This window comes from Dendronephthya gigantea, unplaced genomic scaffold, assembly GCF_004324835.1.
Source record: "Dendronephthya gigantea isolate DGI-Jeju-01 unplaced genomic scaffold, DenGig_1.0 000151F, whole genome shotgun sequence".
Classification (NCBI taxonomy): Eukaryota; Metazoa; Cnidaria; class Anthozoa; order Malacalcyonacea; family Nephtheidae; genus Dendronephthya; species Dendronephthya gigantea.
Window position 1 is genome coordinate 272,559 of NW_021163161.1, and position 13,820 is coordinate 286,378.

Sequence of the window (13,820 nt, forward strand, 5' to 3'; positions counted from 1 at the left end):
GTGAATCTCTCTCTTGTTGAACCCTTATCAATTTCTGTTCCAGACTGGATATCTACAGTTTCTTATTTATTTCCTTCAGGTATCTCTCATTTAGATCTGATGCATTATTATACAAAGATAGTATTACATCATGATCCTTTATAATTGATTCCAAGGAAAATACTGTTGATTCTACTTTAATAATTGTTGATTTAAGATTTTCCATGTCCTAAATAATTTGCTGATTAACATATTCATGATGAGTTCGTGATGCTTGTATTTTATTGACTTCTTCTTTGGGTGTTTGGCACGCAGTGTCAGTATTCTGATGTACATACCCTGTACTGTGAATTTGTGTATCATCCATAAACTCGGGAGGTTTACTTGTATTAGTTAGGTCGCATAGCGAAATTTCCTCACCTGACTCAGAGCCATTTGTCTCGAGTTTATCTGCATTTGGTTGTTGGGGATCTCCCACTAATTTGTCCATCAAAATACTAGAAAATGTCTCACCTTCATTTCCTTGTATCAATAATGACCCAGAATTTGTATACAACCTGATATTAATACTTTCAGTAGCTTCTTTGAACAGCTTCGAATGGCTGCCTGGCGACGACCAATCTCCCCTCAAATTCAGAGTCGATTCGATAAAAAACAGAGAGATTCTAACTTGTTGTTCCATTTAAATTTCCCCTTTAGGAAAGTAATTGGTACATCTTTAAATATTGATGTTTGCAGACCTTTCAAATGGTCAATAACAGAAGTATAAGCATTTAGATTGGCACTCAACATAATCACACCATCCGCTATGTTGTATGAAGTTACCGAAACCACAGACGTCTTTTAGATAAACTACCAGCCTATGGTATAAAAGATCTAGAAATGAAATCGTTTATAAGTTACCTGTTTGCACGAGCCCAAGTTGTAAATTTCCAAGGAACGTTATCAAACAAAAAAAGTATTACCCATGGAGTGCTGCAGGGCTCCATCCTTGGACCACTGCTGTTTACCTATAAATTATCTTCATACTGGAGTAAGTGAATGTAAAATTCTACTTTATGCCAATGATACAGTGGTATATTTTAGTCATAAGGACGTTTCCCATTTGGAGACTATCTTAAATAAAGAAGTGAATAAGATAGCAAAATGGATGTCGGAAAATCATTTACCATTAAATTTGAAGAAAGGTAAAACTGAATTTCTCACATAGATTTAGTGTTTTGTGTATACTTTTGTATTTAAGCATGAGTATTTTGATGTTTAATTTTGTGTACGTAATTCGTAAATGTGAAAATATGACCGAGAGTTGCCAACCTTATGTAAACATATAGATAATACACAATTAAAGTAAGTGAACTGAAAACAATGGCGGTGCCTGCAATGATATGTCAGCAGTTGAATTAAGGATGAGGATACTTGAGAAGCAACACAATAGCAGGCTACCTGTGAGTCGAGTAAATCTTTTGAGCATGAGGAAAAGCTTAAATGGAAATCTCGCTGTGAAGCTTTTTGGAGAAGAGTTCTGTCGATGCCGAATGATAATCATGGCGAGAGGGTGAACCACCGGGTGATATGTACGGACACCTATAAATGGCTTGGACTAAGATAATGTTTCCATGTAGGTCATAAACTAATCTAGGTTGACGAAAACTGTCCGCTTGTACACTGGATGTCCAACAATTAAAAACAGAATTTTGTGTAGAGGATATTGAGCTGTAAATGTTGTTTGGGACACCATTCAAACACTCTGTGTATCCCAAGTGGTATAAATGCAGACTTTAAATGCATGTCATCATGGCATGTGGATGTGCTTCAACTCTGCCTGCAAATATATGTCTCATTCTCTTTCTCATTTTCTCTCTTTCTCTTTTTGATTTTTAATAACTCAAATTATACTGATTTTGGCATAGCACTATCTTTACTGATAGTGATGTATATATTTGCATCACAATCGAATGCTAGAGTTAAAATGGCTGATTTCTCTTGCTGCAATAAACAATCGACTGATGGAGATGCATTGAATGGATATCAGAAAGGTTATGTGCTTTGCAAGTTGATACAACGTGGATCTCTCACTTTGGTATTAAGAATTCTTTCTGGCGATCTTGAAGTAAACCCTGGTTTTGTAAGTTTGGATGATATAAAAAGCACACAAGGTCTAAGGATTATGGAGGGGCATTTCGGACAAAAATGACATTCGTGTTTGTACATTGCATGCAATTCGTTCATGCCACATGCTATTTGTTCGTATCAGCTTTTATTCTTGACGTTGTTCTTGTGTAAGTTACATGCCATTTGTTCGTATACTTTCTGCCTTCGGTTTGACCCGGCGGACTTATGTTATCAGTTCAGACTTTGACTTAAGTATAAAAGTTATATACATTCGTAGGCCCAATAGAATTAGTAGTGTTATCTCACTATGATACCTTATAGAATAGAGTAGTTAAATTTTGAAGTTTATAATATTTTGTAAAAATGATCGTAATTCAGCTTTTTGGCTGCAAGGATCTATTTTAATAAATATCTATCTATCTGTCTATCAATGAAGCACAAACTATTCTTGCAACCATTGACGACGATTTGTACACAGACAACAACCAGAGGAAGGCCTAGTTTTCATATTCCTTTGTGAACAAATGGAACTATTTCTCGAATGCGACCATCTGTTGCAGTTCTTAGAATTCTGAAGTCTCGTATCAATTTTGCTTTGTTTAGTTTGTAAAAATTGTCCATTGCATACATGCATGGTGTGTTTTTGATAAACGTTTTAGTGTTTTCATGAAGTTTTTGATAAACTGATACTCATCAGTCTTGCTTGAAAAGTTCTCTACTGACGTTACTTGGTTCTCAATAGTTTCTGAAAGTATTCTGGGTGTTTGTCCTTATTTCCGCGGTACATGTAATCGGTACATTTTGGCACATGGATTTGTTGCTTGATTCCTGTGCCCTGTGCCAATTCCCACAAATTGTTCTTGATTTGCCCATTGCCAGCAGCTCTCTCACAGTTATACCCATCAACTCTACATTTTTCTGTGGTTCCCAACATTCTTCTCGTTGAATTTCCAATTTTCTTTTTAAAACATGACACTGTGTTTGCAATGCGGGCAAGACGTTCTAAATATAGAGATGCATCTTGTTTTAATTACAAAGAAAAAGCATATGAAAATTATTTTGTATTTACCTGTAATATATACCATTTCACAATGTGAATATGAAAATTATCAACATACTTTAGTGTTTGAGGATGACAGTCCTGATGTAAGTGTCCTTCCACCTAAATGTAAAAAAGTGAATTCAAAAAAATATGGGCTTATGAACCTGCACTCAAGCTTGTATCTTCACAGGGACAGAAATTCAATGTCAACGAGTTCCCAATCAATCTACAGGGGTAGATACGGTGCGTAGAATGAAACAAACTCGACGTAGAAATTTTGATAATTTAGTAACAGGATATATACAGGTTTGGGTTGAATAAGTCGATCGAGAATATTGCGTATGTTCGAACTAATATATGATAAGCAGTCAAACTATAGTAACCTATCACATAAAATTAATACGAGTACACTTGATAATTGACATAAATTAGATATATTTATTAAACTAAGAATTAGCATGCAGTATTACAACTAAACCGATTTTAGCAGTGCTTATCAAAACACTTAACACAGGTTTTGGTGTGTGAGGGTGTACATTACATGCGTACACTAGACAAATGAGTTATATACTGATTACAACATTCTTAATCATGCATGAAATAAAGCACAAATTATTCTTTTGGTCAGTGAAACATTTAGAGCAACAATTGCTAACTGAAGCAACATATTTATCTATGTACTTACTTTGGTTTGCAGATGCACCAACTTTAACTATTATACACATTGATAGATATAGCTTTGATCGAGGTAGAATAAAGATAGCACAAACCTTTGCTTTCTTACATAAGTCCACATTCGAGACTCAACGTAGAATGAGTAACCTAAGCCAGGTAGGCTGTTTTTGTGTAGAATGAACCGGCTTTAAAAAACATAGAAACACGGTGTGTTTTTGTATGGACATAGTGTGGCTATGCAAGGCAACCGCATTGTGCATTTGCTAACCAAATTTACGCATTTGATGTAAATCTTCACGCTTAAACGGAAAATAACAACTCGTTTTTGCCAGAAGGTCTTTTACAAAATAATGTTTCTTACTAAAATAATGTTTACTAAATTCTATGGGTTCGAAACTTTATGATATATCTAAATTAGCATTTAATCTAATATGTGTATATCTGTATATATTGCTCTTGGCTATCGCCATCTATTAAATCTTAACCCTGTGACCCCTTCTTTTTAATTTTTTGGCCAATGTGCAGTACATTGTTATAATGTGTATTCTGTGCTCAGTTTTTAACCCAAGGGTGGTGACCTATATATATTCTAAAAGCAGATGGAACAAGGAATCTAAATATATCACCAAAATTAGGCTGCCTAATATGTGGAAAATCTGAGACGCAATGGATTATATACAGTTGAATTGAAAACTTTTAGTTGATATGGCATAATGAATAAACAATAAGTACAAAAAGGATCAAATAAGTTCTGGCAATAGTTATATTTGCTCCTTTTCTGGCCGAGTTCAAAGAATACTCAATTCTATTCAGTGGTTCCATGCAACAGTATACATGTTGTTGGATGAAAATGTATGCCGATATAGCTATTCCAAAATACGCCATTATAGGCCGTATTCTGTGGCACGAAAAGTCGCTTAGAAAACGATTTTCGTTGCCCCCCTTCGGGCACTACTTGAAAACACGATAGAAAATTAGGATAAATTATAGAAAGTCCAAATTCACTTGTTTTCACCTCCACAAACCTGCAGTTTTCGAGCATTTCATCTTCGAAAAATCAGTGAATTTGCATGTCTCGCAATACATCGACGCCATTTTGATTCAAGAAATGTTTTGGATACTTGGTGTAATATACGAAATATATAGCTGATTCAGCAGTTTTATTTGTAAACATGGCGTCTTCCGACTCATGTTTAATTCATTTTGACGGAAAAAAAGGCCCACTAACGACTTTTAGTGATGTGTCTTTTCAAAAATTTTTGGATTGTCGTAGTATTTGGCTAACGCTAGATGGAGAACATCGTGATGTTGCACGGAGAAGTTTGGATCTTGTCAGCGAAAACGTGAAAAATGTTAAAACTGACGGTATCGAATATGCAAATTTCTCGTATCACAGAGCTTGTTATTCGGCATTGACAAATAATGTTCACATCAAACGAGCTCAAGTGCGGTGTCAGGATGAAAAAAAAGAACGTAAAGCAGTTGAACTCTCATCTTCTGTTGGTGAAATTGACGAAACAGAACCAGAAGAAGTTCAACCTGCGAAAAAGATGCTGCGGTCTAATCTGGGTTCCGCCTCAACGAGTTCGGCAGTAAGATCGAGGAATCCGCACGTGTTGCCGCACATTTGTATTATTTGCAAGAGAGAAAAGTCTTACTTCACTGAATCGGTAAGTCTGTTTAAAAGGGGTTTTTCTTACTCTCTAAAGTTTTGTATTTTTTAATAAGATTTGTTGTAGATCATAAATTGTCATGCGTTCATGTTTCGACGATTATATAATTTCTAAGAATAGCTCGTTACATGTCTATATTTAGAAATCGAAAAAAAGGAAGTTGGACAAATTGGTATCAGCAGAAACGGTTGATGGGGGGAAACTCAAGGAAGCTGCAACAAGGAAAAATGATGAAAGTGTTTTAATACAAATTGCTAATAAGGACATGGTAGCTTTGGAAGTGAAATACCATAAACGTTGCTATGAAAAGTATACATCATTTCTGAGGCACACTAGACAGTCAAATGAGAAAGAAACAGAAAAACATGAATGCAAATATGAGAAGTCCTTTGATGTTTTCTGTATGGAGTTTGTGAATGCAAGAATTATTAGACAGGATAATATATTCTACATGAAGAAACTGACGAAAGAGTTCATCAAGACTGTGCGACGTGTTGAAAAAGAGGATGCCTCGAGTTATAGATCCTTCCGACTGAAGAAGCGCTTGCGTAAAAGGTTTCCACAACTTGTATTTCATAGACCAAAGGTTCGATCTAAGAGTGAGATTGTTTATGCAGAATGTCTTAGTCAAGCAAGTGTAGCAGAAAGTTTCATGGGCAATAATGAAGAAACATCTCAGAGCTCACAAGAGTCAGATTCTTTTGAAATTGATGGTGAAGGATATGCAAACATGCATGATAAGAGAGCAACACTGAAAGAATTGTATACAGTAGGCATGACATTAAAGAGTGAGTTGCAAGACCAAGCATCCACTTGGTATGAAAACTGGCCACCACTTGCATCGGATATTACTGCTGAAAATGTTCGAAAAGTGGTAACACCTTGCTTGTTTAATTTTATGACATGGCTGCTAGGGTTTTCAGATGACCCAGAGGATACTGATTACATTGAATTAGAAGAGAAAACAACAGCAAAGGTTTTTTCTCTATGTCAAGACTTGGTGTATGTTGCTAATAAAGGGAAAGTACAGACACCAAAATCCCTAGCATTGGCAATAGCTGTTCGGCAAATATCTGGCTGTTCTGGCCTTATTAATATTTTAAATGGTTTTGGACATTGTGTATCACTATCATCAACCATGGCCTATGACTCTGCAATTGCTCAAACAACGATTAACACATCAAACATTCTTCCAAGGGAATTTGTTGCAACCGAGTATGTCAACTTGGTTTACGACAACATAGATTTTGGAGAGGAGATTGAAAAGCAGACTCATGTAACCAATGGTATCATTACACAAAGAGTCTCAGTTCAAACACCATTGAATTCATCAGAACACCCATCAACTGCTATTAAAAAGACACAACGTACAGTAAAAATGCCTTCAACTGACATTGTGCCTTACAGTATAGGAGTAAAGATGACACCAGAATTTCAAACTGTTGAACTGGATCCTGAATGTCTAGAACTTTTGTTCAAAGAAGATCCCGCGATTAATGCTTATAAACTGGACTTAGCATATATTTTAGTAAAGTATATATGTTCTTCAGATGAGGAAGTATTGCCAGGATGGACTGGATTTAACACCATGCTTTGTAGTAATGAAATACCTGATGTATCCAGAGTTGGATATTTACCAGTCATTGATGCATCCCCAACAGAATATTCAACCATCAACACAATCCTCACACGGAGTACTGAGATTGCAGATAAATTAGAGCTGAGATATGCTGTGTTAGTTTTTGATGAAGCTGTTTATGCTAAAGTACAACATGTTCGCTGGAAAGAAGAGACATTCTTAAATCGGTTTGTTGTTCGCCTTGGTGAGTTTCACACCATCATGTGTTACCTTTCTGCCATGTCAAAGATCTTTGAAGATGGAGGCTTAAAGGTAAGGACTCATTTTTTTACATTAGTTGTGTATCATGCAGCAACCTCATGTCCAGTGTATTTGTTCTTGAGGAGCAAAATACCAATCCCAACCTCACTTTGAATAAATGAATAGCATAATTTCTCAATTGCCATTAATTGATGATAATAGATTCTTGTGTTAGGTGCTGTACAAGGCCAAATGATCATATTAAATATATTAGGTGCATTTAAAATGATGAGAACTTAGAAGAGGCAAAAATAGAAAACTGTAAAAGTTTCACTTTTCATTCTATTTCTATATACAGTATAGTCTTAAGTTTTATTCTTGTTCTACTTGCAGGATGCGTTTATTGAATCTGGTATTGTGAGTGAAGGATCAATCAAAGGTATTCTCTCTGGCAAGCATTACAACCGGGCTGTGTCATGTCACAAGATTATGTATGAAGCACTTCAACGTCTAAGGTTTCAAGCTTTTCTGGATTCCATGACGGAAAAAGACCAGGACGATATTTCTTCATTCATTGAGAGTATGGCAAATTCATTTCCACACGACAAGTTCCTTACTGATGGCATTGAAAATCCAAAGATGCTGCAAATATTACAATCATATGAGTTGTTCATTAACGATATGTGTAGTAAATCTAGAACATTTTCATTTTGGAGCATGTATATCAAGATGGCAGGTAATTGTATTATACAATGTTCCATTAATATTGTTGCAGTTCGTTCTTCGTAATAAAATAGAGTATTTTTTTACACATACAGGTGTACTACTGATGTTTATTAGAGCAACAAGAGAAGTAAACTGGGATCTCCACTTAGCAGCTTTCAGAGCTATGCTTCCATGGTTTTTCATTTGTGATAGAGTCAATTATTCCAGATATGGCTCGGCATATATGCTAGAAATGACCGCATTGGAAAGTACGCACCCAGGTACAGTATATAGTTTTATTCATGTTGAAGCAGGATTGTTCGAACAGAGAGGAAGATTATTCTACTTACAACATACCACGTGCAAAGAGCTCACCAGTAAAGAATATTATTTGTATTATATTATACTGTAACCAAAGAAATCTCCTATATATTTTTCACTGTGTAGGAATTCGTGAAGAAATCTCTAAGAACTTTGCTGTTCAGCGTCAAAGCAGACATGGTTTCTCTGCAGTTGCATGTGACCAGACAATAGAGCAGACTGCAAACAGGGATTCTAAAACGAAAGGTGGTTTGATTGGGTTTTCAATGAATCGTTCAACTGTTCATAGATGGCTACTATCGCAATCAGAAAGAGCTTCAATAACAAACAAGTGCAAAGATATGGCTGGAAATAGTTGTATACCAAGGTAATTTTATGAATTGGGCCGTTGTGCATTCTGCTGTTCATCATTAGGTATTATATGCATTCAACTTTTTTAAATTTTATATTCAGAAATCGCAAAGATCTTGATCATACAAAGTGCAAGCGCCATGAGAAATCTGTCATTGATGTGATGAGCACAATTTCAAGTATGATAAACCCATTTGAAACAGAGCAAGAGGAGCTAATAAGTTTGGCAAGTGGTGTAATGGTTGGAAATGATGTTGCGGATACTCTTCTGAACGCAGAGAACATTGGAGAGCAACAGTTTTTGGAATTTACGAAAACGAATTTGTTGAGCGAAGACCCTGACATCTTTACGAAGTTGAAAAAGAACAAACTTCAGACATTTTCCTCAACAAAATCCGTATATTTGAACAACAAAGAAGGAAAGAAGGTGAACATCATGTTAAACAGAAACTTGTTTGCTCGATTATTGGTCATTGCTAAGAGTCGGCATGTCGATCTCAATGAATTGCTCTCGTACAGCCTTGGTACATACCCTCTTTCGTTGTCTACGGCAACTGGAGGACTTGTGAAAACTGCCAAGTCTAAACTTGCTGAAGTATTGGAAAATGAATCTGGAAATCCAGAAGTCAATGTTTGTGCATTTAACAACAATGCACTGATTGTAGATGCTATGGCAGTTATTCAGGCAATGAAAGGAAAATGGAAAACATTTGGCGAATTTGCAGATGCTCTTTTAAACAACCTCATAACGCTAGCACGAAAGTATAATTCCAAACGATTAGATTTCGTTGCAGACAGGTATCCTCTGTTGAGTATAAAGAATGCTGAGAGACAACGAAGAGCTGAAAAAGGAGTCCAGAAAGTTCACATCTTTGGAAAAGATCAGAGTGTTCCAAAACAGTGGAAAAAGTTTTTAAGTTGCGGTGAAAACAAGGAATCCCTCATATCTTTCTTATGTGAACACTGGAGGTCATGTAACTCCTCTCGGTGGTGTTCCATTTCAACTATGTACGTAACTGCTGAAGAAAGATGCTATGTTTTATATCCCGGTGATTCCCCGAACGATCGTGTTACCAGTAATGAGGTGGCTTCGCTTCATAGCAACCACGAAGAAGCAGACACTCGTTTAATTCTACATGCTAACCACGCAGCAGCAACGTACGATAAAGTTATTATCAACAGCCCTGATACAGATGTTCTTATACTTGCGATTGCCATGCAACAACAGATACAGAAAGAGATTTTCTTTTTGACTGGCACGGGAGATAGACGTCGTTGCGTATCTGTAGCAATTATCTCAAAATTCTTGGGCGTGGATGTTGCTCTTTGTTTACCAGGCTTTCATGCTTTTACCGGTAATGGCATTAGACAGATATTCAAATATTCATATATAAATATATATATTAGAAAATATATTTTTTCGCTTAACGCTTAGGTTGTGACAGTACGAGCTCTTTTCACGGAAAGGGGAAAAAAACTGCGTGGAAAACATTGGCTGAATTTCCTGAGTTTGTTGAGTGCTTTTCAATGCTTGGAAGAAACTTCCCTCCTTCAGAAGATCTTGTCAATGAGCTGAACAAATTTACTTGTTTATTGTATGGAGACAAAGCCTCAACAAGTGTGGATGACTCTAGATATGCCTTTTTAAGACAGGAAAATGTTCCGATGACGTCTTGCCTCGAACTTGAGATAGCCTTGTCCAACATATATATAGAGCAAATTTTCAAGCAGCATCATGGTATCAGTGTTTAAGGGCAGAAGTCGATCTTCCATCACCTGCTGGCAATGGCTGGACGCTTGACGATAAAGAGCTGGAGATAACCTAAATGACACGCCCACCCGCTCCGCGATCTTTAATTGAGTGTGTTGAGTGTAAATGCAAGACTGGGTGCTCGACCATGCGTTGTTCCTGCAAAAAGGCTGACTTAAAGTGCACCGACCTATGTTCGTGTGGTGATTGCCAGAATGCAGTTGTTGAAGATGGTAATGACGATGATAGCAGTTATGGCCTGGCTCAATCTGATGACGATGATGAACTGGATCTGGATTTCGGAGATGGCGAAGATGATGAGTTGTGGTATTAGCTGTCCAATTGAAAGAGTTAAGTTGAACATTTTATTTGTGTCCTAAACTTTTAAGGTGCTCGTAGTTCTCCCACAATTTAGGGCATGGGATAGCAGGCAAGGGTCACGTAATCTCGCAAGAAATATCGAAGATTTTATTGTTAAATGTACATATATTGATATTTGGTTGACATTGATTTAATAATGCGTTATGTTGTTTCTGTATTACATAGTTTTAACTAGCAAGTTAGTTTATTAAAGGAGAGGAGTAGCATCAGTGTATAGGGTTAGTAAGGCTGTAGGATAATGCGTTCTTTCCTTATTTGTAAAATTCCAGGCCTTGTTGTCTGCCAAGTTTGTGTCTTCTTTTCAGGTCAAAGAAAGAAAGATCATCACAATGGAAGAGTTACCAAAATTCAATTACAAGAAGAAAGAGAAGTGCTAGCTTTTAACCTCCAAAAGCGTTGCTGCAGCATGGGAGGGAGAACACGTTCCAGATTTTTCCCGAGGGGTTTTTCCTGGTTTTCGTGTCCGGCTCAGCAACATGGTATTAAAACATCAGGCTGATATCAACTTTGGTATGCGTGTTTAATATTTTAACATGTACAGTAGTTGTACGTTGCAAATCACGTATTAAATAGATGTACTCTAATTATCTTTTTAGTGGATTGATGATAAGATAAAGGCGTTTGGTAATTAACTTTTTCAAGAAACTGAGATTTTGTAAATAGTTTTGTTGAGAAAACGTGTGTATTATACTTGTAGTTAATATAAAACAAAGGTTATGCTGAAAAAGTATTGTGTAGTAACTATTTTATATAACTTGACTAGAAACAAAACGCTCGTGGATGATTTTGATGCGTGTAAATAAAGTTGTTCTAATTTATTTGTAAATTCCAAGAGCAGAATGCTATAAAAAATCGCAAATTGTCGAATGCTTCTCCGTTTAATTGTTGTCTAAGTCTTCCCTGACTAATTTAGTTTTAAAAAACTAAGAAAATTTGCGAAAAACCTCGTGAAACGCCACTCAAAGCTTCCTTGTTGAAGCTGCTTGCATAGCAAAAATGCCGGAAACTTCATTTAAATACCGGTATAAAACTGCTGAATCTGCTATATATGTGGTATATTACACCAAGTATCCTAGACATTTCCTGAATCAAAATGGCGTCGATGTATTGCGAAACATGTAAATTTACCGATTTTTCGAAGATGAAATGCTCGAAAACTGCAGGTTTGTGGAGGTGAAAACAAGTGAATTTAGACTTTCTATAATTTATCCTAATTTTCTATCGTGTTTTCAAGTAGTGCCCGAAGGGGGGCAACGAAACTGAACGATAATCGGCCACAGAATACGGCCTATTACTCTCTGTCACAACAGTGAGATGTCTCGGAATCCTGGTCACATCAATCACCCTCAGACTGCAGCCTACGATAATATATATCAGGCATTTGTCTCAACAAAGCCGCACATTGCAAGAAACACAACCATATCGTTTCGCACTTGTTCTTCCGCGACATACAGAGAACGAGCCAAAGCAATCTACACCAGTAAAAGAAAACAACGGTTTTTCCGTACGTAATGTGATCTGCTGGGAGGCCTGCCATCTTTTGTTCGATGACAGGAGACTGTCTTTTTGTGCATCTAACACACACATTCAATATCTTTCAAACTGTAGCCTGTGCCTTGATTATCCAAAATCGTTCTCTTTTAAAGATAATGCCAGAGTGACCAGACCATGGTGGTAATATTTGGTGATTAGGGTGGCTACATGGTGGGTTTTAGGAAAAATAATTGGGTGACGAGCATCATCGCTGATCTGTGCTTGTTGGATACAACCTCTGACTCGAATGAGGCTGTCCACTAGGATAGGATTGAGTTTTGCAATGCTGCTACCCTTGCTAACTGAGTTGTTGTATCTTTTGCTTTGAAGATGTTGAAATTCTTCTGCAAAGCAGCCCTGCTGTACAAGTTTCAAGACTTTACGTTCGGGCATTGACTAATTCTGTCAAACTGATTGGTGGGGTTTCTGCTGATGGTAGGGATTCTGCCCGATCTTTCTGTTGAGATTGGGTACGCCAACGCAGATTTCTTATATAGCGTAGTATAAGAGCAAACACTCTTCTTAATCTGCTCCATGATGAAAACCTTTCGATTAGTTGATTAGCAAACTGTTTGTTGGAAACATGCGCTAATTATAGTGTTTTATACTTTAAAACTACCAATGAGCTTTAATAAACTTATAGATTTACTTGCATATGAGTAAGCAAATAGCTATGGACACCTTATCCCACAAACATGTAACAAGGTGTCAACCACAAACCACGATAGCATGTGCTACAACACACTGTATTGCATGGAGAAAATGACTTGTAGTTTTAGTTCTTCCCCTAGCCAAGTGTATAAAGTCTGAGCACAAATCTCTAAGGCATGCATGACTTCATAAGGCAATAGCCTGAATAACACCACGATCAAAAGAAAAACAGAGGGACACACAAATACTGAAGAGAGGCAAAAAGGTTAAATCTATAGAGCGACACCTGATGATGCTGATTAAAGCTGACAACACACATCAACATGGATTTTCAACTAGAGAGCTATTTGCTATTAAAGTTACCAGCTATCAAACTATGTTACTCTTATGTTAATTTTCAAAATATCGAAAATTGGTCAACGCAGTGCCTCGTTCAGTAGTATGTATATAATGGTAGTATAGTATGATCGTACTTGTTTGTTTTCTATTGGCTCCCTGGTTATATAGGAATGTATTAAAAAAAGACTTTTACAATTACATTGACAATAAGAAAAACAGACAGTTAATAAATTATTTTCAGAGTTTGTTTCATGATAGATTAAGAGAAAGGAATTGGAATTATACTATGATCGAGCATTAGGCTAAAAATATATACACAAACATTTGGAAGAAAACACTCTTAATGCTCCCAAATAGTCATCAAACTCAATGTTCTTAAATATTTCACTAAAGCATATTTGAGATAGCAATCTCAGTGGTCTCTATATTTATATCAATTTTCCCAATGTTGTACGTAATTTTTCTTCCTCTAGAACCTCTCAAATAGGT

At 36.5% G+C, this 13,820-nt stretch overlaps 1 protein-coding gene across 1 annotated transcript; it reads left to right on the forward strand.

Annotated features, from left to right (window-relative positions):
* Nucleotides 1–4,966: 4,966 nt before the first annotated feature.
* LOC114537137 lies at nt 4,967–10,992 on the forward strand. The gene is made up of 7 exons (XM_028558269.1): nt 4,967–5,478; nt 5,624–7,372; nt 7,694–8,036; nt 8,119–8,286; nt 8,453–8,693; nt 8,780–10,032; nt 10,113–10,992. Exons 1-7 carry the CDS (start codon nt 4,981–4,983, stop codon nt 10,427–10,429), a joined length of 4,569 nt encoding a protein of 1,522 aa, XP_028414070.1. The 5' UTR covers nt 4,967–4,980; the 3' UTR covers nt 10,430–10,992.
* Nucleotides 10,993–13,820: the final 2,828 nt, after the last annotated feature.